The sequence below is a fragment of the Podarcis vaucheri genome (assembly GCF_965113315.1).
Source record: "Podarcis vaucheri genome assembly, chromosome: 6".
Lineage (NCBI taxonomy): Eukaryota > Metazoa > Chordata > Lepidosauria > Squamata > Lacertidae > Podarcis > Podarcis vaucheri.
The window spans coordinates 15,203,151-15,225,871 of NC_138764.1; the positions used below are offsets into that span (position 1 = coordinate 15,203,151).

The 22,721-nt window shown below is 45.9% G+C and overlaps 1 protein-coding gene across 1 annotated transcript in view; it reads left to right on the forward strand.

Annotated features, from left to right (window-relative positions):
• NUF2 (NUF2 component of NDC80 kinetochore complex) overlaps nucleotides 1-21,500 on the forward strand; it is a 28,410-nt gene extending 6,910 nt beyond the window's left edge. The window contains exons 6-14 of the mRNA XM_082225525.1: nucleotides 1,281-1,378; nucleotides 3,271-3,344; nucleotides 11,778-11,874; nucleotides 12,634-12,696; nucleotides 14,120-14,257; nucleotides 14,757-14,897; nucleotides 17,323-17,498; nucleotides 19,243-19,378; nucleotides 21,182-21,500. Coding sequence (XP_082081651.1) covers nucleotides 1,281-1,378; nucleotides 3,271-3,344; nucleotides 11,778-11,874; nucleotides 12,634-12,696; nucleotides 14,120-14,257; nucleotides 14,757-14,897; nucleotides 17,323-17,498; nucleotides 19,243-19,378; nucleotides 21,182-21,301 — 1,043 coding nt within the window. The 3' untranslated portion in view covers nucleotides 21,302-21,500. The remainder of the gene's footprint in view (nucleotides 1-1,280; nucleotides 1,379-3,270; nucleotides 3,345-11,777; nucleotides 11,875-12,633; nucleotides 12,697-14,119; nucleotides 14,258-14,756; nucleotides 14,898-17,322; nucleotides 17,499-19,242; nucleotides 19,379-21,181) is intronic.
• Nucleotides 21,501-22,721: the final 1,221 nt, after the last annotated feature.

Below are 22,721 nucleotides of genomic sequence, written 5' to 3' on the forward strand. Positions count from 1 at the left end.
GTCCTGAACTTTATTCCCTTAACATTTTATCATCAAAAACGGATAAGAGACATGCCTTAGCGTCCAAGGCGACCTGCCTGCCAACAATAATACCAATCTCCATAGCAGCCTGCTTCTAGAAATTGTGTACATGCATGGCATATATACATCCCCCCATGTATGCCAGTATGTTCCTCTCGTCTTACGACCCCGCCAGCGTGAAAACTGAAGTTTTAATTAATTCATTTTCCTGATGGATCTTTACAACAGCCCTGTAAATATTGTTTTGTTAGTTACTGTGTTATGTGTTTTTGTGTTCATATTGCAAACCACCCTGTGATCCTCAGATGAAAAGCAGTACAGATATTTAATACATAAATGAGCCCATAAGAGTCACTAGCTTGCACATTTTTTTAGTAATTTAGCTGTAATTAAGGTTCGTTCTTGGTTTACAATTCATGATTTGTCTGGAGGGGGCAAACTATGAATCCAGGTTTGGATGACACACTGAGCCAAACCGTGGCTTAGCTCTAGTAGCATGGCAGCAGGAGATGGCGGGGGCAGAATGCATAGGTGCCGTTCTTATTTCTGGGAACTTGTGCATTTGTGTAAAGCCCTGGTTTTGGCTTGGTGCTAAGTGCAAAAAGAGCCATATTGTTTATTGCAGAGATTGATCAGGATCTGCTAGTGTTGATCTCTGGGTGATTTTCAGTAAGGTTAGCAAGATTGCATGATAATAGTTAAAACTCACCCACCCCACCTCCCACAATTTTAGGCTGTTGAATTGGGATACTGGGAGCAGTGGCGTAGCGTGGGGGGTGCGGGGGGGGCCGGGCGCAACATCTGGGGGTTAGGGTTAGGGGGCGCAAATCCACGGGTTAGGGGGCGCAAATTACTTGCCTTGCCCCGGGTGCTGACAACCCACGCTACGTCACTGGGCGGGAGTTGTGATGAATTTTTTTGTGAAAGTTCAGTTTTCCGGTTCTTATTGCAGTTTCCAACAACAGCATTAGGATAAAGTCTGAAAAAACAATAGCAGAACTACATGTACAGTTCCTGAAAATATTCCATTAGACATGCTGTGGCCAGCTCAAAGGGGATCTCTCTTCTGAAACTTTATGATTAACTCCCTTGATTGTACCCCGCACACGATATTCATGGCTTCCAGAGTTTCTACGTATCATTTGTATGTGGTAGATTCCATCTATTGTGGGTTTAAACTTCAGGCGGCTTTTTGAATTTGAAAAATTGTATGCCCCATATGTCTTACAAAAGCATTTCCTTTTATGTTGCTCTTCCAGAAGCCAAGAGGACAGCTCGTTTTTTGAGTGGCCTCATTAACTTCCTTTTCTTCCGTGACTCGCGTCGTGAGGTCTACCTGGAAATCCAGAGCACGTTTGTAAGATTAATTACAGGGTTTGGGGTTTCTAGACTTTGCATGTCACAACACAAAGATCACTCTATAACATCATTTCATAGAATCATAGACTAGTACTGACAAAATGAAGCTGTGGGCAATAGGATATATGCAGTATTTCAGTTTCTTTTGAATAAAGGTCAGTTTGGCAGAAAGTGGGACAGCAGGAGGCAAGATAAAAATATCCCAGTTTAGAAAGTTGATCCTACTTCCTTTAGTTTGCCTAACTCTCTACCAGCTCTTTGTTCTACAGGACACCTCAAATCTTCCTTTCAACAGCAACTATGAGAAATAGTGGGTGGTGGACGCATGGGTTTCAACAAAAGGCAGGTCAAGGAGGGGAAAAAGATTCTGACAGAGATAGGAGGGGTAATAGGTGACAGCAGAAAGGGACTTCAGAGGCAACGTTTAGGGACTTGGTGGTTATGGCGTAGGAAGCCAAGGGAGATACAGGATTGCCAGGTGGGTTCTTGTTCTTTTGGAATGCCACCTATTTATTTATTTATTGCCAGAACTAAGAGAAAAATCCACACCTAATGAAATTATTCCCTTTTAAACAACCTTTTAGTTAAGATACAGGACTCTGGATATAAAGACTAACAAGTGTGGCAAAACCCAAAAGGCAGTGAGGGAAGGATATGGGGATCTGAATTTCACAGACTGATGATTACCCAGTTGGTTCTCTTTCAGAACAGGAGGAGGAGATCCAATGTGAGTTCTCACATCAGTCACTGGAGACAGGGCTTAGTAGAATTGGTAGCAGGCCTCGGCGATGTAACGGGGCATCGCCCAGGACCGGTATAAGGGGCAGACTGATGGCAGCTTTACCTGGCGGCATATTGCAGGTGAAACTGATGTTGCTCCTGAGTCCCTCTGCTACCAGCGCTGCTTTCAACATCGGGCTGCTGGTAGCAGAGGGACTCGGCGGTGGTTTCACCTGCAACGTACCACTGGGGGTACAATGTACATGCAAGCTGAAGAGGTACAGGGCTCGCTCAGCTGGGGGGCAGGAACCCTCCCTCTCCCCAGTTGTGCCTTGCAAACAAGCTGTGTTGTTCCAGCGGTGAGGCACCGGGGTGAAAAGTGCCTTGGCTGGGGCCAATGCAGCAGTGCAATGTATTGCCAGACCACAATGTTTGGCTGGTGATGCATCGTGATGTTGAAAACCAGACATCCCCCAGCCCTAGCTGGCAGCAGGAGTTTCTTCCCAGTTCTTGTACCTAGAGGTACCGCACTGCAGCGCCTTTCTCCTCATGCTTCTGCTAAATATGCCTACCACAATGTGGTCTGATGGGGCTGAAATGCCACTTTGCTGAAGCGAAGCAGGTCTGGGTGCAGTTAGTGCCCGGGTACATGAATGTCTGTGAACTCCTTGCTAGCCACCTTGGGTCCCATGGTGGAAGAAAGGCAGTATATAAATGTAAGAAAGTGAATAAATATTTTCCCCAGCTGCCTTCCCTTCAGACAATCAGCCCTCTTACCTCTGGGGGCTGGAACACCTTACTTTTGTAGCAGCAGCGGCAGCGATTCTCCCTGTATGGAAAGTGCTCCTATTTCCACTGTGGGAGTTAGGAAGAGCCACTCATGGTTTTGACTCCCCCAGCATGATAGGCCTCTAGGTTAATGAACCTTGCAGACAGTCATCACTCTATATGACATTCAACTGTCTTCAGAAAGTCGTGGAATCTTGAGTGTATAAAGTACAGTACTATAGGCTAAAAACAGTCCCTGCTTCAGTGGGACCTAAGCACAGGCCCAGGTAATATGCAAGTTCTCTGGCCTGTAAGATCAAACTGTTTTGTAGACCCAAGTGCACATTTTGAGTTGCATGCAATGTAAACCGTTTTTGTTTTTGTTTTTTGTTTGTTTTGCAGAAATCAGCTGTGGAAAAAGAGCAGCGACTTCAAACAGCAATTCAGGAGGCAACATTGAAGTTGGAGAAACTTGAGTAAGTCAACTAAGGGTTGGATACCTCACTTTAAAGCAGGGGTCAGCCAACTTTTTCAGCAGGGCCCGGTCCACTGTCCCTCAAACCTTGTGTGGGGCCGGACTATGTTTTGAAAAAAAGAATGAATGAATTCCTATGCCCCGCAAATAACCCAGAGATGCATTTTAAATAAAAGCACACATTCTACTCATGTAAAAACACCAGGCAGGCTCCACAAATAACCCAGAGATGCGTTTTAAATAAAAGGACACATTCTACTCATGTAAAAACACGCTGATTCCTGGATGGTCCGTGGGCTGGATTTAATAGGCAATTGGGCCGGATCTGGCCCTTGGGCCTTAGTTTGCCTACCCATGCTTTAAAGCAACCTTTGGAATTTAAGGGACAGTTCCTAGGGCTCCAGAGTATGGAAATACATGAATTATGCCTTAAGACATACATGCCTTTCCATACAATCTGTAGTCTTACTTGGAACTGGCAAGAATAAACAGTGCTTATCTGTCCTCTGTGCAATCTCTGTCCCTCCAAGGCAACGGAGGGAAACCACCTCATTTCCCTAGGTGGGAACGGCAGCTAAAGGAGGAACAAATTGCATCCGTCCTGGTGCCTCACAGGGCCAGGGCCAATGCAGCTCGTTCCTCCCACTACATTTTAACATCCCGCTGCATATAAAGCCATGCTAGTTTGATGTGCCAACTAACCTTAGATTGAATTGTTCAGTGCTGAACATTAATTCCAGTGTGCCAATGCATTCTTGAACCTACAAACTTTAAGGAAATTGTAACTCTCTTTTTCTCTGGTAGGGAGTAACAGACAGCAAGTTCAGGGGGTGCTGTCAGATTGAATCATTTAACCTTTCTCCCACAGAAGTCAGCCCCTGCCTACAGGAGAGTAAAGTAAAGCCTAATCTCCAGCTCACTTTTGGACTGTTCTGTTTTCTCCTTGTGCATAAATACTTCTGTCTTCTAAGTGGGAGGGAATTTATATGCAATATCAGAGGAATCTGCAGGCAGAGGTCTGCTGACCATGCTAATAGGTTACCGTGCTAGCAAGCACTGGGACCTATGCTTTTAAACTTGTTTATAAATGACCTAGAGTTACGAGTGAACAGTGACATGACCAAGTTTGCTGATGATACTAAATTGTAGGTAAAGGTAAAGGGACCGCTGACCATTAGGTCCAGTCATGGCCGACTCCGGGGTTGCAGTGCTCATCTCGCTTTACTGGCCGAGGGAGCCAGCATACAGCTTCTGGGTCATGTGGCCAGCAGGACTAAGCCGCTTCTGGCGAACCAGAGCAGCGCACGGAAACACCGTTTTCCTTCCCGCCGGAGCGGTACCTGTTTATCTACTTGCACTTTGACATGCTTTCGAACTGCTAGGTTGGCAGGAGCAGGGACCAAACAACGGGAGCTCACCCCGTCTCAGGGATTCGAACCACCGACCTGATTGGCAAGTCCTAGCTTCTATGGTTTAACCCACAGCGCCACTCGCTTCCCAAAATTGGGACTAAATTGTACAGGGTCATTAAAAAAAAGATGATGATTTCGAAGAGCTTCAAAACCTCTCTAAACTGAGTGAATGGGTGGCGGTGGTAATACTACTACTACTACTAATAATTTTTTTATTTATACCCTGCCCATCTGGCTGGCTTTCCCCAGCTACTCTGGGCGGCTCACAGCATATATAAAGCACAATAAAATAACAAACATTAAAAACTTCCCTAGAGAGGGCTGCCTTCAGATATCCGCTAAAAGTTGTATAGTTCTTTATCTCCTTGACATCTGATGGGAGGGAGTTCCACAGGGAGGGCGCCACTACCAAGAAGACTGGACAGCTCATATGCAGTAGGATTACATTTGGTTTAGACAAGTCTTTTAAGCAAATCTATCTGAGAGACGTTAGTTGAGAGAATGCTTCACATTTATACGCTTAAAAATAAATCCTAAATTTAGCAGCATCCTGTATGTTGTGAGAATTGGGGGTGAATCCAGTGAAGTCATTGCACTTGTGAACTTCAGCTCACCCACCAGGACGTCCCCTCTCTTCTCTCCTACATTGCTCTCCCTGCCACCAGATATAGGGAATGGGCAAGGGAAAGCTCAGCTGCGTGCAGAGCCTTTGGTGGGATATTGCTCTTGAGACTGACCCAGAAACTCCAGCGAGTGCAGAATGCCATGGCGAGACTCCTTACGGGGTCCTCGCTGCGAGATCACATTCACCCGGTGCTATACCAGTTGCACTGGCTCCCGGTGGAGTACAGGATCAGGTTTAAGGTGCTGGTTTTAACCTTTAAAGCCCTATATGGCCTAGGACCCTTGTACCTACGGGACCGCCTCTCCTGGTATGTCCCACGGAGGAATTTACGGTCTTCAAACAAAAACATCCTGAAGGTCCCAGGCCACAGAGAGGTTAGGCTGACCTCAACTAGAGCCAGGGCTTTTTCGGCTGTGGCTCCAATCTGGTGGAACGCTCTGCCACAAGAGACTAGGGCCCTGTGGGACTTGACACCTTTCCGCAGGGCCTGCAAGACTATTCCACCAGGTCTTTGGCCAAGGCACAGTCTGACCCCCTCCTTTGGCAATCTTCACAGAACTTTAGCCTAATGGTTGCTGTCAGGGAACTGACATCAGAGGAAAGGGAGGTGGTAGGGCTCCCAGAGGCTGGGAGAGAGTCAGCAGCTAAAGCAGGGACCAGCAGGGGGAGCGAGGGGTCTCTGGAGGAGGATCTCAGTAATGCTGAGCGAGACGCAGCAGCCAAGGCAGGAACCAGCAGGGGAGAGAAAGGGGTGAGAGACACGTCCAGCGAAAACAGCGGGGAGGTGTCAGAAGCAACCGTAGGGAGACCCATACTTCGCCGGAAGCTGCCACGTCGTGAGTCCAGGAGACGCGTTTCCGTTAAGGAGCTTCTTTGCTGGAAACGCTTCCGCAGGCAGCCACTGTCAGACTCTACTAGTGACTAGAGCAGACATGTCTGAGGAGCTCTGTCACACACAGAGGTTTGTGGAGCCGCACAAACTCTGAGGGGGCACAATTTTAAGCACAAGCAGCTAATCATCCCCTCATAGCAGTCTGACAGTCTTTGTACGCTGCCTGTGCAGGAGAAAGCATCATGAGCAACCCAGCCGGAACCGGAGAGGCAGGGGTTGGAGCTGGTCCAAGCTTGGAAGAAAGGTATCAAGCTTTGGAGATCCAACTTGCGCTGCAGACGGCGAGGCTCGAGGAGAGAAGGGCTCAGGATGCAGACACGAAGGGGAGAACCACTCAGTTCCCCAGAAAGGTACCAGGATTGGTGCAGAAGTTTGGGGGGGACCCCAAGGATTACCATGCCTTTAGGACAGAGATGCAATATGCCCTTAATGTGCAGTTTGATGAGTTCCCTGATGAGGAATCGCGAGTTGCTTTCGTAATTGGGCATCTTGAGAAGGGGGCGCGAGACTGGGTTCGACCCCTGATGGCAACGCACAATGATATCCTAAAGGACACTATGAAGTTCTTTCGTGCAATGGATATCATGTTTTCCAGCGATATTGAGGAAGGGGTGGTGCGCAGACAGCTAATGGCTTGCAAGCAGGGAAGCCGATCTGTCTGTGAGTACTGGACTGAATTTACCATGCTGATTCACAGATTGGGGTGGGATTTATCGGCGGCACCCATTCAGATGCTATTTGAAGAAGGTCTTTCTTCGGCTGTGAAAGACGAGCTGTCCCGGAGCCCCAGGGCGGTGTCTATGGATCAGCTGACCAAATCTGCGCTGACCATTGGAGCGCGCCAGGAGGCAAGAGCCTTGGAGAGGCGGGAAGGGAGAGGGGAACGTTGGAAGGAGTTCCGCATTCCAGACATTCCTGAGCCAGCTTTCCCGCCGGCAGAGCCGATGGAAATCGGAACAGCGCGCGCGCGCAGTTTCAAAGCCCAGTGAGGGGGCTAAGAAGGAGGGAAAAGGAGCCCGGAAATGCTATCTCTGCCAACAGCCAGGCCACTTTGCCAGAGTCTGCCCCCAGAGGAAGGAATGGCAAGGGATGGTGGGAGCTGTTGAGGGGGAAGAGCAGGGAGAAACGGAGCAGGTAAAAGCCAACGCCTGGTTGCCACCGTCAGGGCACTGCAGCCAGGCCAAAGAGCAGTGAAAGTGCCCGTGCCAGAAGCTCCTCGACCTGCTCTAGTGATTGAAGTGTCGCTAGAGCTGCAAAATGGACACCCCCTAAAAATAAAGGCGCTGTTGGACTCAGGCAGCTCTTGCAATTTTATGAGCAAGGAGTTTGCTGCTGAACACCAGATACAGACGATCCCTTTAAGCAACCCCCTGCAGGTGACCACGATCGATGGCAGGGAACTGTTGGGAGGAGGAGTCAGCTTGCAGACCGTCCCAATGATAATGAGGGTGGCAAGGCACACAGAACTGATAGCGTTTAATGTGGCCACCTTGGGAGGCGCTCCCATCATTTTGGGAATGAGCTGGCTAGCCCTACATGATCCGCTGGTGGGCTGGCATCAAAGAGTGGTTTCCTTCGGTTCAGCACATTGCTTAGAACACTGCAGGGGGGAAAAGGGTTCAGCAGGGGCCCAAGCCACCCTGGCAGGGACTGAAGTAATGGAGAAGGGGAAGGTGCCACCACAGTATGCTGATCTCAGCGACGTGTTCAGCGAGAAGGAAGCTGACCAACTACCCCCGCATAGGCCCTTTGATTGCCAGATCAATTTACTCCCTGGAGCACAGCTTCCTGTAGGCAAGTTGTATGCCATGTCAGACAGGGAAATGCAGGAGTTGCGAGAGTTCATTGACAAGAACCTGAAGAGGGGCTTCATCAGAGAGTCCAAGGCAGCGGGGGGTAGCCCAGTGTTTTTTGTGGATAAAAAGCACACGGACAAGCCGAGACTTGTATGTGATTTCAGGCGGTTAAATGCAGTGACAGAGCCGGCGGCTTTTCCTATGCCCAGGATTGATGATATTTTGACCAGGGTGCGGAAGGGAAAGATTTTTACAAAGCTGGACCTAAGGGGGGCGTACAACCTGATACGTATAAGGAAAGGGGATGAATGGAAAACCACCATGTTCACCCCTTTGGGGGCATTTGAATACCTCGTGATGCCTTTTGGATTACAAACAGGCTCCGCGTGTTTTCAATCATTCATGAACCACGTACTGGGGCCTTTGCTCTACAAGAATTGCGTGGCCTTCCTAGATGATGTGTTGGTGTATTCGGAGAATGAGGAGCAACATGTGAGAGACGTCAGAAGTGTTGAGCAGGCTGCAAGCCAACAGGCTGTGGGTGAAACTGGAGAAGTGTCAGTTTCATACCAAGGAGGTGGAATTCCTGGGGTACCGCTTGTCAGACAAGGGGTTGGCCATGGACCCCGGCAAGGTTCAAGCAGTGCTGGAATGGAAAACACCCAAAACCAAGAAGGATGTGCAGAGGTTCCTAGGGTTTGGAAACTTTTATCGTAAGTTCATCCGAAACTTCGCCCACCTGACGGCGCCCATCACGGACTGTCTCAGCAGTAAAAAGAAGTTCGTTTGGACGGCGGAGGCGGAGCGAGCGTTTGAGGAACTGAAAAGGGCCTTCGCCTCTGATGAACAACTTCTGCATGTGGATTTACAAAAAAAGCTGAGGGTCGAAACAGATGCATCTGACAGAGCCATAGGGGCGCTGCTTCTTCTGCAGCCGGGGAAGGAGGAGTCAGAGTGGCGACCGTGTGCCTTCTTTTCGCGAAAGCTGAACAAATCCGAGAGGAACTACACGGTGTACGACCGGGAACTTCTTGCGATTCATGAGGCTTTCCGGAGATGGAGGCACCTGCTAATTGGTGCACAACATAAGGTGCAAGTGTGCACGGACCATAAGAATCTAGAGTATTGGAGAACTGCGCGAGTGCTCAACCAATGGCAGTTGAGATGGGCCCAGGAGTTCTCCAAATTTAACTTTGAGATTTGTTACGTGCCAGGCCCAGAGAACGTTAGGGCGGACGCTCTCTCACGCAAACCTGAATATTTGGAGGGGGAGGGAGCACCCGAAGAGACCCATGTCATTCCAGAGGACCGCTGGGTGTGTGGGGCGGCATTGGTGGGGCAAAGGGAACTGGTAGAGGGAACGGTGCAGGATGAATACGCCCAGGACAAACTCAGGGGTCTCAGGAGGGAGGGAGACAAACCCGGGGGTTTTGAGGAGAGTAACGGGGCGTTGTACTACAAGGGAGCGTTATATATACCTGAAGGGGAATTGAGGGAAAAGGTACTCAAGCAACTGCACGATAGCCCCACAGCAGGGCATTTTGGGCAACACAAAACCATGTGGCTGCTTGCCAGGGAATTCTGGTGGCCCAAGGTCAGGGAAGATGTGCGGGAGTATGTGAGAGGGTGTGACCAATGCCAACGAGCCAAGGGGGAGAGGCGGGCACCGGCAGGTTTATTAGAACCACTACCCACGCCGGAAAGACCATGGGAGGCAGTGGCAATAGATTTCATGACTGATCTGCCAAGGTCCAGAGGGAAAACAGCCATCATGGTTGTGGTAGACCTGTTAACCAAGATGGCCCACTTTATAGCCTGCTCACATGCGGTCACAGCGGAAGAAACCGCTAAATTGTTTGTGGAAAATGTGTTTAGGCTGCATGGCGCCCCCTTGAGGGTGGTTTCTGACCGAGGGAAACAATTTACTTCCAGGTTCTGGAGGAAGCTCATGAGCTTATTGCATGTAGAGGTGAATTTCTCAACTGCCCGTCATCCAGAAACCAACGGGCAGGCGGAAAGAGCTAATGGTGTCCTCCAGCAATATTTGAGGTGTTATGTGAATGACAGAGAGAATGATTGGGTGGAGAAGCTGGCGTTGGCAGAATTTGCCTACAACAATGCAGAGAACGTGTCCACGGGGATGAGCCCCTTTTTGGCTAATCACGGGTGTCATCCCTGAGCCTTCCCAGGGGGGGAAGGGGAGAACTGGAGCGTTCCAGCTGCAGAACAGTTCGTTGAAGAAATGGAAGCGATCCATCGCCAGCTCCAACTTAACTTAAACAGGGCTAAGGAGGAATATAAGAGGCAGGCAGACAAAACCAGAAGGGAAGGGGAAAGCATCAGGGTGGGGGACCAGGTGTGGCTGTCCACCCAAGGGTTACCATTCAAAGGGGGTTGTAAGAAGTTAAGACCCAAAAGGCTGGGCCCATTTGAAGTCACGCAGCAGGTCAACCCAGTGGCTTTCAGACTCCGGTTACCGAACCACATGAAGCTGCACCCAGTGTTCCACAGGTCGTTGCTGTCACCGTATAAAGGGGACAGAGAAGGGAGGGTCAATAGGGGACCAGCTATGGAGGAAAAAGAACACAGCTACCATGTAGCGGAGATTCTCGATTCCAGGTGGAAGGGAGATCAAGTAGAGTATTTGGTAATGTGGGAAGGGGAGCCGGAGTCGGAAAACACCTGGGTCATGGCAGAGGATGTAGATGACGAGGTTTTGATAGAAACTTTTCATCAGAGATTCCCTCGTAAACCTCAGCCAGTGGCGAGGTTCCGGAGGGAATACTTCGCCACCACCGACGAAGAAGAAGAGTTGGAGGGGTTCTCTGATTCCGAGGCGGAGGAGTATTCAGCGAGCCGGAACGAAGACCGATGGAGGGAAATGTTCGAGACGTCTGAAGATGAAGAGGATTCTTTTCGGGGTTTTAGCTCCTCACCGCCCAGAGGAGAGAGTAGGGGCGGGGGGGAAGGGGGCCCTGGAGGGGAGGTGGATGTCAGGGAACTGACATCAGAGGAAAGGGAGGTGGTAGGGCTCCCAGAGGCTGGGAGAGAGTCAGCAGCTAAAGCAGGGACCAGCAGGGGGAGCGAGGGGTCTCTGGAGGAGGATCTCAGTAATGCTGAGCGAGACGCAGCAGCCAAGGCAGGAACCAGCAGGGGAGAGAAAGGGGTGAGAGACACGTCCAGCGAAAACAGCGGGGAGGTGTCAGAAGCAACCGTAGGGAGACCCATACTTCGCCGGAAGCTGCCACGTCGTGAGTCCAGGAGACGCGTTTCCGTTAAGGAGCTTCTTTGCTGGAAACGCTTCCGCAGGCAGCCACTGTCAGACTCTACGAGTGACTAGAGCAGACATGTCTGAGGAGCTCTGTCACACACAGAGGTTTGTGGAGCCGCACAAACTCTGAGGGGGCACAATTTTAAGCACAAGCAGCTAATCATCCCCTCATAGTTGCCATCAATTTGATTTGAATTAATTTTATAATGAAATGATTTTAGAATGTTGTACTATTTTATTGTTGTTAGCTGCCCTGAGCCCAGCTTCGGCTGGGGAGGGCGGGATATAAATAAAATTTATTATTATTATTATTATTATTATACCACCCCTAAGATTGTAAGGCAATTGCATTAAAATGAGCTTTAGAACTAAGTGAAAACAAGTAGGTCTTTGTGAACATGCATGGCAAGTACAAATACCCTTTCTCTGTATGTGCAGTACTGTTCCTGCAGATCAAGAGGCAGAGTTCAAGGAGCTCTCCCAGGATATTCAAGAGCTGGAGCAAAAACTGAACCATGAATATCGGCAGAAGACGGTGTGTGTTCTTTCTCACAGAAGTCAGCTGGGGATACAAAGTTGCTTTGCCATTAAAATTTGCTATTAAATAATTTTTGTTTTGTTTTTGTCTTTGCTAGAGAGTGTTGAACACTTTGTCCTTTAAATTTCTCTTGTTGCCATTTGCAGAACATTAAAGCCAATGGCATGAGTGGTTGCCTCTCTTTTCGGGGGTGCATTTGGAATTTTAAGATGATGGGCACCAGCCACAAAATGGCTGTTGCTAGAGGTGCAGCTGAGCAAAATGGTTTCCACCTCCAAAATAACCGAAAAAAGAGATGGGAACATAAAATGGTTCAAATATGGAAAAATCTATTCACTTTTTTATTAACAAAATATGTTTGGAAAATCTTGCTTCTTTTCCATGTTCTTGCTCATTATGCTGTGTTGCTGTAGATAAGAGCAAGAAAATAAAAGGTAACTGATTCCAGGAATAATTCTGAATTACTAGAGCTAGCCATAGAAACATGCTGGCATCTCTCTCATTTGAGTGGGGGCTTAGGAAAGCAGGAGCAATATGAGAAAGAGAAAGAGACCAGCTTACTTTGCATTGGGCATCTACCTACTGCCATTATTTCATCTATGGTCCTGTGGGTATGTTATTCCCCTAGCTTTCTACAAAACGCCTCTATAATCTGGACGACATGTGAGGTAAAAGTCTAGGTTCTTCTAGAGTTCAGAATGAGCCCCTTCAAATTTCATTTCTTGACTAGCAAAAGTGATTGTTCTTTCATACCAGGCTATTTTGCAAGAAGAGATCTCCCAGAAGAAAACAGAAGTTGCAGAAAAAGCACAGAAGCTGGTAAGTGGAGCTCAGTGGGGAGCCGGAATGGTAGTCTTGAAGAAATATCAGCATATATTGATCTCCAATAGCTATATTTGATATGGGAATCCTTAGTTTTAAAGTAGTCTTAAGAAATGCCTGTCACTGAAATTTTCATTTGAGAGGTTTTTGTTATTGGTTACCATCAGCAGCTTACGACAACAGATTTGCTGAAAAATGGAGTAAATTCTGTTCTTAGCATTTACAAATTTTCATTCCCCTCCCCCCCCCCAAGATTCGTGATGCTTGTGACAGAGCAGTAACAAAACAACAACAAACCTATGGTTACGTGAAACGTACTTGATAAACACACAAGACGTAATTGGCTGTACTTTTGAATAAATAAAGTATACTATACATTGTCTCAAATTGTAAATTTCAACGGAAGTCTCAAAGTTCAACGAAAAAAGTAGACAACCCAGTGGATCAGTTCATTCTCTAATCAGTTCATGCATAAGGTCCATACGTGTCTATTATTCCACTTGTCTGTTCCTGGAGTCCAATAATCCATCAAACCCACGTCATTTACCTTTTCTTCATCTAGAATTTTTTGTGGATGAATCAAGAATTAAAGTGCGTCCTTCTAAGAAAATCACAGATAGAAATTCTTTGTTAGAGAATGAACTGATCCACTGGGTTGTCTACTTTTTTCGTTGAACTTTGAGACTTCCGTTGAAATTTACAATTTGATACAATGAATAGTATACTTTATTTATTCAAAAGTACAGCCAGTTACGTCTTGTGTGTTTATTGTGATAGAGCAGTAGCAAGGCTCACCCCCCAGACAAAGTGTAGCAGCAAAGAGAGGAATTTCTGTGTTTGGCATTAAGCCACACGTTTCTTCTCTGGACAATATGCTCTCAACATTCCACAAGTCCTGAAATATCTCATGGTTTTGGTTTCTACTTTCATTCTTCTGAGTGACCCAAGGTTCACATGAGGTAGTTTTGCGCCTAATTTACAGCAACAGCCCTTTTAATCTCGGAGGTTATATTTTAAATTAGCATGTGATCATGGACACTGTAATGCCAATACCTTTTATTAGTTTGTAAAGTAAAACTTTGATAACCTCTGTATTCAGCTGTTTACCATTCTTTATAGTGTTGAATAAGGCATCTCCTCTACTTTAAGGCAGAATTACCGGCATGCAGCTCCTTGTAGAACAGGTTCCAAAGTTTGGAAATTCAGAAATGGCTGCATGTTGTACTCCTTGTGCTGTGCATGGAAATGAAAGCCTTGACTACTTGAATCAAGTGAAATGGCTTTGTTTTGTTTTGTAAGCAAAAAAAGTCTAATCGTCACTAACTTCAGTCCAGTAAAAGATGTGCTTCAAAACAGTTGTTCAATATCTAATTTAAACCTGTGGTAACATTAAGAATATTTATATTCTTTTGCTAATTAGAATGAGCAAAAACTAATCCTATGTAATCTAAAAGAAGAACAAAAACAACTAAAGTCCAAAATCGCAGAGGATCCAGAGGAGCTGGCTAATCGTAAAGAACAACTTCAGCAGACTGTTCAAAAACTCAAGAAAGACAAGGTGAGTCCTCTTGCTACCCTGTCTTTCCCCTCTTTGTATTTTATATATCACCAGCAATTAAGCCCGCTGGACAAGTGAGCAAAAACAACTTTCCTCTTGCTTGTTGTATGCTTCACATGCAGAAAATCTTCCTTTTCTGCCTTATGATTGCTTATCTGTATGATTGCATCAGAGGAGGAATTGAATGCTTTTTCTGCACCCTTTGGAAAAAGTATAATAGAATATCTACCTAGAATATCTAGAATGCTGATGTGTTTTTATAGCTTATTGCTGTTTTAATTTTTTGAATCTTTTAATGGCGTTTGCTAATAATTTCATTTTATTCTTTTCCCTTTTATAGATAAATTTTATTAAATAAATAATAAATGCATACAAATCCTTCAGAAAATTGTGCTAAGTTCTTGAAAGTGGCCAGGTATGGTAGGTTTTCTGAAAAGTGTTGCTATACAAAGTGCATGGGATGCTAAAATTCTGCTCAATTTTTCAAAAATTTATAAAGCAAGAAGTGATTAAGAAGTATGAAAGTTACAGAGACCTGGTAGAAATCTTACCACCGTGCCAGCAGGAGATCCAGTTGTACCAGAAAAAAATGGAAACCCAAGTAGCCAATGTGGCTAAACTGTCAAATATAGTTGCAGAGGTATGTATTCCAAATTTCTCTCCCTTACATTTTAGCTATGGAACTGTTGCTAAATCTATTTTTTTGGTATTAGCACAACTCTGAGGTTAATTCCTTGTAGGTTCCTGGTACCAAGATGGAGGACTGGATGGGGAAATGAGAAATATAAGACGCATCGTGTGGCAGTCCCTGTGTGTGTGCAGAGGAAGGGCAAAGTCAAAAAGGGGCTGTGGACTTAGAGCAATCTTTGCAGCACACAGCCATATATTTCTGACATAAGGAAATTGCTGGGCCGGCAACCTTCTCACAGTGGCCAACCCTGTGCTTATGAAATGTCCTCAAGCAGAACCAGAGTGCAGCAGCGCTCTCCCCTCTTGCGCTTCTCTGGTATTCAGATGTAGATTGCAGGTTGCTTGCCGATCAGGAGGTCAGCAATTCGAATCCCCGCAATGGGGTGAGCTCCCGTTGCTCTGTCCCAGCTCCTGCAAACCTAGCAATTCAAAAGCATGCCAGTGCAAGTAGATAAATAGGTACCACTGTGGCGGGAAGGTAAACGGCGTTTCTGTATGCTCTGGTTTCCGTCACGATGTGCCGTTGCGCCAGAAGCGGTTTGGTCATGCTGGCCATATGATCCGGAAAGCTGTCTGCGGACAAACGCCGGCTCTCTCGGCCTAAAAGCAAGATGAATGCCGCAACCCCATAGTCACCTTTGACTGGGCTTAAGTGTCCAGGGATCCTTTACCTTTGCCGTATTCAGATGCCTTTGAGACTGGAGGTAGAACTTGGTCATTGTAGCTAGTAGCCATTGATAGTCTTGTCCTCTGTGATTTTGTCTTTTAAAGCCACCCAAGTTAGTGGCCATCACTACATATTGTGAGAGCAAATGTAGTTTTTATGAAGCGGTGTGAAAAAGTACTTCCTTTTGACTTTCTTGAATCTTTCAACATTCAGTTTAATTAATGCCCCCAGAATTGTAGTATTATGTCGTATTATATTCATTATATTAGTAGTATTATATTCAACCTCAATCCATTGAACGCCATCCCTCCTCCAACCGCATCCAGAAACTCACATTGCCTGTGTGCCTGGTTCCAATTCAAATGAGAGGTTGAGCTGGGTATCATCTGCATACTGGTCCAGTCCATAATGGTCCCTCATCACCCTGTGACAAATGGGGTGCTTCGGGTTCTGTCCTGGGCCTGTTGTTGTACAACGTCTTTATAAACGACTTGGACAAAGGAATTATGCACATGGGGCCCTCATCAAATTTGCAGATGACACCAAACTGGGAGGGGTAGCTAATGCCGCAGAAGACCTTAACAGACTAGGCCCAAACTAGCAAAATGAATTTCAATAGGGATAAAGCTTCTATAGTTAGGCAGGAAGAACCAGATGCACAAATGTAAGACAGGGAAGTAGTACATGTGAAAAGGATCTAGGGGTCTTAGACCACAAGCTTAACATGAGTCAACAATGTGATGTAGCAGCAAAAAAGGCTGGCGTTGTTACAGGCTGCAATCAACAGAAGTATAGTGTCCAGATCGAGAGGAGCAAATTCCACTCTGTTCTTCCTTGATCAGACCACACCTAGAGTACTGTTTCCAGTTCTGGGCATCACAATTTAAGAAGGATATTGACAAGTTGGAGCATGTGGAAAGGAAAGACGAAGATGATCAAGGCTCTGGAAATCCAGGCTTTTGAATGACGGTTGAGGGAATTGGATATGTTCAGCCTTGCATAATAGGAGATATGATAGCCATTTTCAAATATCTCAAGGGCTGTCACATGGAAGATGGAAAAGGCTTGTTTTCCCCTGCTCCAGAGGGTAGGACACGAACTAATGGGTTCAAGTTACAAGGAAGAAGAGTCCAACTAAACCTCAGGGAGAACTTTCTGACAATAAGAGCTATTCAACAGTGGAACGGTCTGAAGAGGTCGTGGACTCCTTCCTTGCAGGTTTTAAAGCAGAGGTTGGACAGCCATATTTCTTGGATAGTTTAGTTGAGATTCCTGGGTTGGTCTAAATGACCCTTGAGTCCCCTTCCAACTCGACTGTTCTATGATCAGAACGTCTACATTAGCTAAGCTTATTACTATAGAGGCATTTTTCCTCTGCCTGAGAATAAGAAATGTTAATGTAATTGGGAACTAACATTTCTACTGTGGCTCTCCACCAAAGTCAGTTTAGTTTGGGTTAATATCTAAACTGAGGAAGAATTATTCCCCTCTTACCCCCAGCAAGACAAGAAACATTTCTGCGCAATGAACTGACCTATTTGCTGATTTGACCATAAATAGCTTGGCTTATATCCTAGCCAATCGGATGTGAGTGGGGGCAGGTACGCTCTTTTCTAAAAAAACAAACAAATTCCAAACATAACTCAGTAGCTCAACAATACTGTGAAGTGACTCTATATAACCGCTGTTTGTATTTTTTGCATATCAGATCCGAACCCTAGAGGACCAGATAGAGAGCAACAAAAGTGAATTAAAGAATGCCAAGATGGAGGAAATAACCTTGAGGAGACTAGTGACTGTGAAGCGGGAGAAACTCACCACTGCTGAAATCAAACTTAAAAAGACATGTGAGGATATTGAACAGCGCAAGCAAGCAATAACTCAGTAAGAATGAGTTAATATTTCTGTTCTTATTTTGCTTGGTATCTTAAAACATCATCATACAGCTTCAAAATTTGCATTCTGACAAAAGCATACATGTTTATGACACCCTTTGGGAAGGGGTTCTGCTGCTTTGTGAAAACAGTTTTGCTTCTGGCAGGTGGTTTGTCAGAATGCAAGTTGACTTTGAGCACAGTCCTCATTTAAGGCTTCTTTCTTTCTCTTGTAAAAAAGCCACAAAGGCTCCCTCGAAAGTCCGTTTGCCTTTCATGAATCTTTCATAATTTTCTGCCTCTTCTGGTTATCAAGAATCTCGAGACCTGTAGGGAATTTTTGTGCTTGTTTCCGAAAGAGATGCAACACATCTCTTGTTCGTTGGTTTGTTTCTTCTTTCTGCTGCAGCAGATTCATATGGCAACACTTGCCGCATCACAGTTCCAATCCCCTCCAAGGAATTAGGACTTTGACGCAGTTTAGCTCCCGAGTTACTTAGAATGCAAGGCCCATTCTTATTTCTCCATCTCAGCCCTCAGGGCAGAAAGGGGATTGGAGGCTCAAGGTGAGCAGCAGGTCTTTGAGTAAATAAGCAAAAGTCTGTGGGATGTGGGTTAAACCACAGAGCCTAGGGCTTGCCGATCAGAAGGTCGGCGGTTCGAATCCCCGCGACGGGGTGAGCTCCCTTTGCTCAGTCCCTGCTCCTGCCAACCTAGCAGTTCGAAAGCATGTCAAAGTGCAAGTAGATAAATAGGTACCGCTCCGGCGGCAAGGTAAACGGCGTTTCCGTGTGTTGCTATGGTTCGCCAGAATCGGCTTAGTCATGCTAGCCACATGACCCGGAAGCTGTACGCTGGTTCCCTTGGCCTATAGAGCGAGATGAGCGCTGCAACCCCAGAGTCTGTCACGACCGGACCTATGTACAGTGGCACCTCTGGTTAAATACTTAATTTGTTCCGGAGGTCCGTTCTTAACCTGAAACTGTTCTTAACCTGAAGTACCACTTTAACTAATGGGGCCTCCTGCTGCTGCCGTGCTGCTGGAGCACGATTTCTGTTCTCATCCTGAAGCATTATTTCTCGGTTAGCGGAGTCTGTAACCTGAAGCGTATGTAACCTGAGGTACCACTGTAATTGGTAAATTTGGGCAGTAGTGACAGGGAGAGCTCATGGAGGGACGGAATAGGAGAAGCAAGAATAATCCTTACAACTGTTCTCCTTTGGAAAAAGGAGCTTTTTAAAAAAGATAGCTATGATAAAAAAATAAGGTAGCTCTATTGCCATGCCAATAGAACTGAATTCAAGCAAAACTTCTCCCAAAGTTATTTTCAAAACTTCAGAAACAATTGACATTGTTAGTAAACTCAGCTATATGTTTCATATTCTAAAATCCTCATTCCACGGTATTTTTTGTGAATAGAGTAATATTAATCTAGACCAGGGTTCCCCAAACTTGAGAAGCTGCTCCAGCTGTTTTTGGACTACAACTCCCATCATTACTACCTAATAGAACTAGGAATAATGGGTTTTGCAGTCCCAAAACAGCTGGAGAACCAAGTCTGGGGAACTGGTCTAAACATTCACGAGTAGAGAAACCCAGTTCTGCTTTTGTCTTATTTCAAGATGAAGCATGAAAAAAAACCCAGATGTAGTGAATTGCCAGTATGTGAACTGACATTTGCTGCTACTACAATTTTTATCTATGTGGTTTTATTTGCGATTAGTGCTACAATAACTAGTTAATTATTTTCTAGGTACTGCAACAAATTTCAGGAGAAGAGAGGAGCTGTCTGTGAGAAGTTAACAGCAACTCATGCAGAAATCAAGCAGCTCAAAAGTGCTATTCGGCAGCTGAATTACAATGCGGAGAAAGAGAAGTTGAAAGCTCAGGTGAGTGCAAAGATTAAACATGATGCTGACACATGCATAAGTGGAATAGGTCAAACTTCACAGAAGCCAAGTGGGTAGTAATAATAATAATAATAATAATAATAATAATAATAATAATAATTTTATTATTTATACCCCGCCCATCTGGCTGGGCCTCCCCAGCCACTCGGGGCGGCTTCCAAAAAAATATTAAAATACTATAATACATCAAACATTAAAAGCTTCCCTAAACAGGGCTGCCTTCAGATGTCTTCTAAAAGTTTGGTAGTTGTTGTTCTCTTTGACATCTGGTGGGAGGGCGTTCCACAGGGCGGGTGCCACTACCGAGAAGGCCCTCTGCCTGGTTCCCTGTAACTTGGCTTCTCGCAGTGAGGGAACCGCCAGAAGGCCCTTAGAGCTGGACCTCAGTGTCCGGGCAGAACGATGGGGGTGGAGATGCTCCTTCAGATATACTGGGCCGAGGCCGTTTAGGGCTTTCAAGGTCAGCACCAACACTTTGAATTGTGCTTGGAAAAGTACTGGGAGCCAATGTAGGTCATGCTGATGGGGCTTCTGCTGGTGAGAAGAGGTACACACTAGTACTTAACATGCGTGGACCCAGAGAGGAACCTGTGAAACATTTTTATAGAGGTTTCTTTCTGCTTGAAATCAACACATCCTCCTACACACACAACACACATGCCAATGGCCCTGAACATATTTAGGTTCCCAATATAAAACATGTTCTCATTGCCTGTAAAGTTACAGGGAACCAGGCAGAGGGCCTTCTTGGTTGTGGCACCCGCCCTGTGGAATGCCTTCTGACCAGATGTCAAAGGAAAATAAAAACTACCAGACGTTTAGAAGACATCTGAAGGCAGCCCTGTTTAGGGAAGCTTTTAATGTTTGACGCATTGTTGTATTTTAATATTTTGTTGGAAGCCGCCCAGATGGGCAGGGTATAAATAATAAATTATAATTATTATTATTACTATTCCAAGATTGTAAAATGGTGGGTATGCTGGTAAAGCCTTTGCCAAGATAAATGACCGAGTTATGCGCTTAAAATTTTGGGAAATATCATTGAAGCACTAGGACCCAGCTCAGAAAGTGTGGTGCAGTTTGTATAGAATTCCATAATAAAGGTGACGGTAAAGGACCCCTGATAGTTAAGTCCAGTCGCGAACAACTCTGGGGTTGCAGTGCTCATCTCATTTACTGGCCAAGGGAGCCAACATTTGCCCTCAGTTTTTCCGGGTCATGTGGCCAGCATGACTAAGCCGCTTCTGGCGACACCAGAGCAGCGCACGGAAACGCTGTTTACCTTCCTGCTGGAGTGGTACCTAGTTATCTACTTGCGCTGGCGTGCTTTCAAACTGCTAGGTTGACAGGAGCTGGGACCAAGCAATGGGAGCTCACCCTGTCGTGTAGATTCGAACCGCCGACCTTCCAATCGGCAAGCCCTAGGCTTAGTGGTTTAGACCACAGCGCCACCCGCGTCCCAGAATTCCATAATGGCCAGCAACAAAACACCGGCTGTCATTTATAGAGCTTCACTATGCATCATGTGATAAGTCATATAAAGTCCTCGAATTGATGTGGCAGAGATGAGATGAGGCTGCAGATGATACCATTATATGTAATGCTTTGAAGACAGCGGTCCAGTTTTGTGCAGCTCTGATGAGCTTAGCACATGTCAGAAGTATTCTGAGCTATATAGATTATAGCAGAGGGATATTGACACCTATAGGTTTGTCCAGCATGTTTTTTCCTCGCTCGTAACAAGTAACTCTACCTATCTCTCCCCCACCCTGACCCCAAAAGGAGATTTGCCTTAGCCTGAGGGTTGGCTTGGATAAATACCATGAACTTCTGGCAAGTATAGTGGAAAAGACGACATCTGGAAGAGAAGAGAAGATCGCCAAGTTAACTAAACTGCTTTGAGTTCATATTTCTGCAACTGATTTGTACATATTTTGTTCTGTCTCGTTCATCTTTAAGGTTGTATTTCAGCTGCACGTGATCAATGGTAAAATAAGCATTCTTTTGGCCTTGATTGGCGCAGAAGGGGAGCAAAACTAGACCTAGCTGTACCAACTAATAAATCCTGCTGGAGTGCTTTGTTCAGGCCATCTGTACTTTATTTCTGTTTGCTATTTCATTTTGTTCCTATGCTACAACCATTCTAGCATTTGCAGATCTTTAGTGGTAGGCTTGGTCTTCTCTAAGGAATGGCTGTGCTGCGCAAAGAAGCCATGTCCTTGATGTCAGAAAATGCAAGCTCCAGTTCATGTCAGTTTCTGCTAGTAAGCTTTGGAAGCTACCTACAACTTGAAAATAGAAGCATGTGATTTTGTCGCTACAACTGGGAACCATTATTTTTTTAAAAAAATTAATGTATGCAGTAAAGCTTAATACAAATGGAGATAATCAGTTTTCTTTATTACAGTACAGTAATCTGAAACCATTTCCCCCAATATTTTCTTGACACACGCACATGTTCACTATATCTGGTATAAGCCACGTCTTCCAAAGCAACTGCTCTACTCCAAACTTAAAAATGGAAAGTGTAATGCTGGTGGTCAACAAAAGAGATTTTAAAACTCTCAAGGCAAATCTTTAAAAATGTAGTATAAACACTGACAATTGGGAAACACTGGCACGCGAACGCTCCAGTTGGAGAACAGCCTTTACCAAAGGTGTCGTGGACTTTGAAAACGCTCAAACTCTGAATGAAAGGGAGAAACGTGCTAAGAGGAAGGCATGCTTGGTAAATCCATACCATGAACTCCCGCCTGGAAACCTATGTCCCCACTGTGGAAGGATGTGTGCATCCAGAATTTGCCTCCTTGGTCACTTATGGACTCACTGCTAAGACTGTGTTCATGGAAGACAATCTTACTCAGCTACGAGTGATCGCCAAAGAAGAAAAAAGCTGAGGTGGAGGAGGGCTTGCCTGCATAAGGCAACGGGTGTGCCTTCCCACTGTTTGGAGGACACTGTTCGCTGCTTTGGGGAGAGAGAAGGATTAGGCAGCACACTTTCACAGCATTCACATGTAACACAGGGATGGGGTTGGGGGAATATAGGAGAGGGGGTTGCGGTGGTTATCCTATAAGGCTTGTGTTCCCCCTTACCTGTGTAGAGTGCTCTGTCCTAGCATTCCCAGGGGTTTGGGTGTGTTGGAGTCGACAAACGAGGTACCTGTTAGGATTCTAGGTTTCTCTCTGTGTTGTGACTGAGATCAGGCTATTCTGTGCAAGCTGCCCTTTCCCCAGACTGCTTCCTCCCCAGCCTTTTCCTTTGTTGTTTAGTCGTGTCCAACTCTTTGTGACCCCATGGACCAGAGCACGCCAGGCACTCC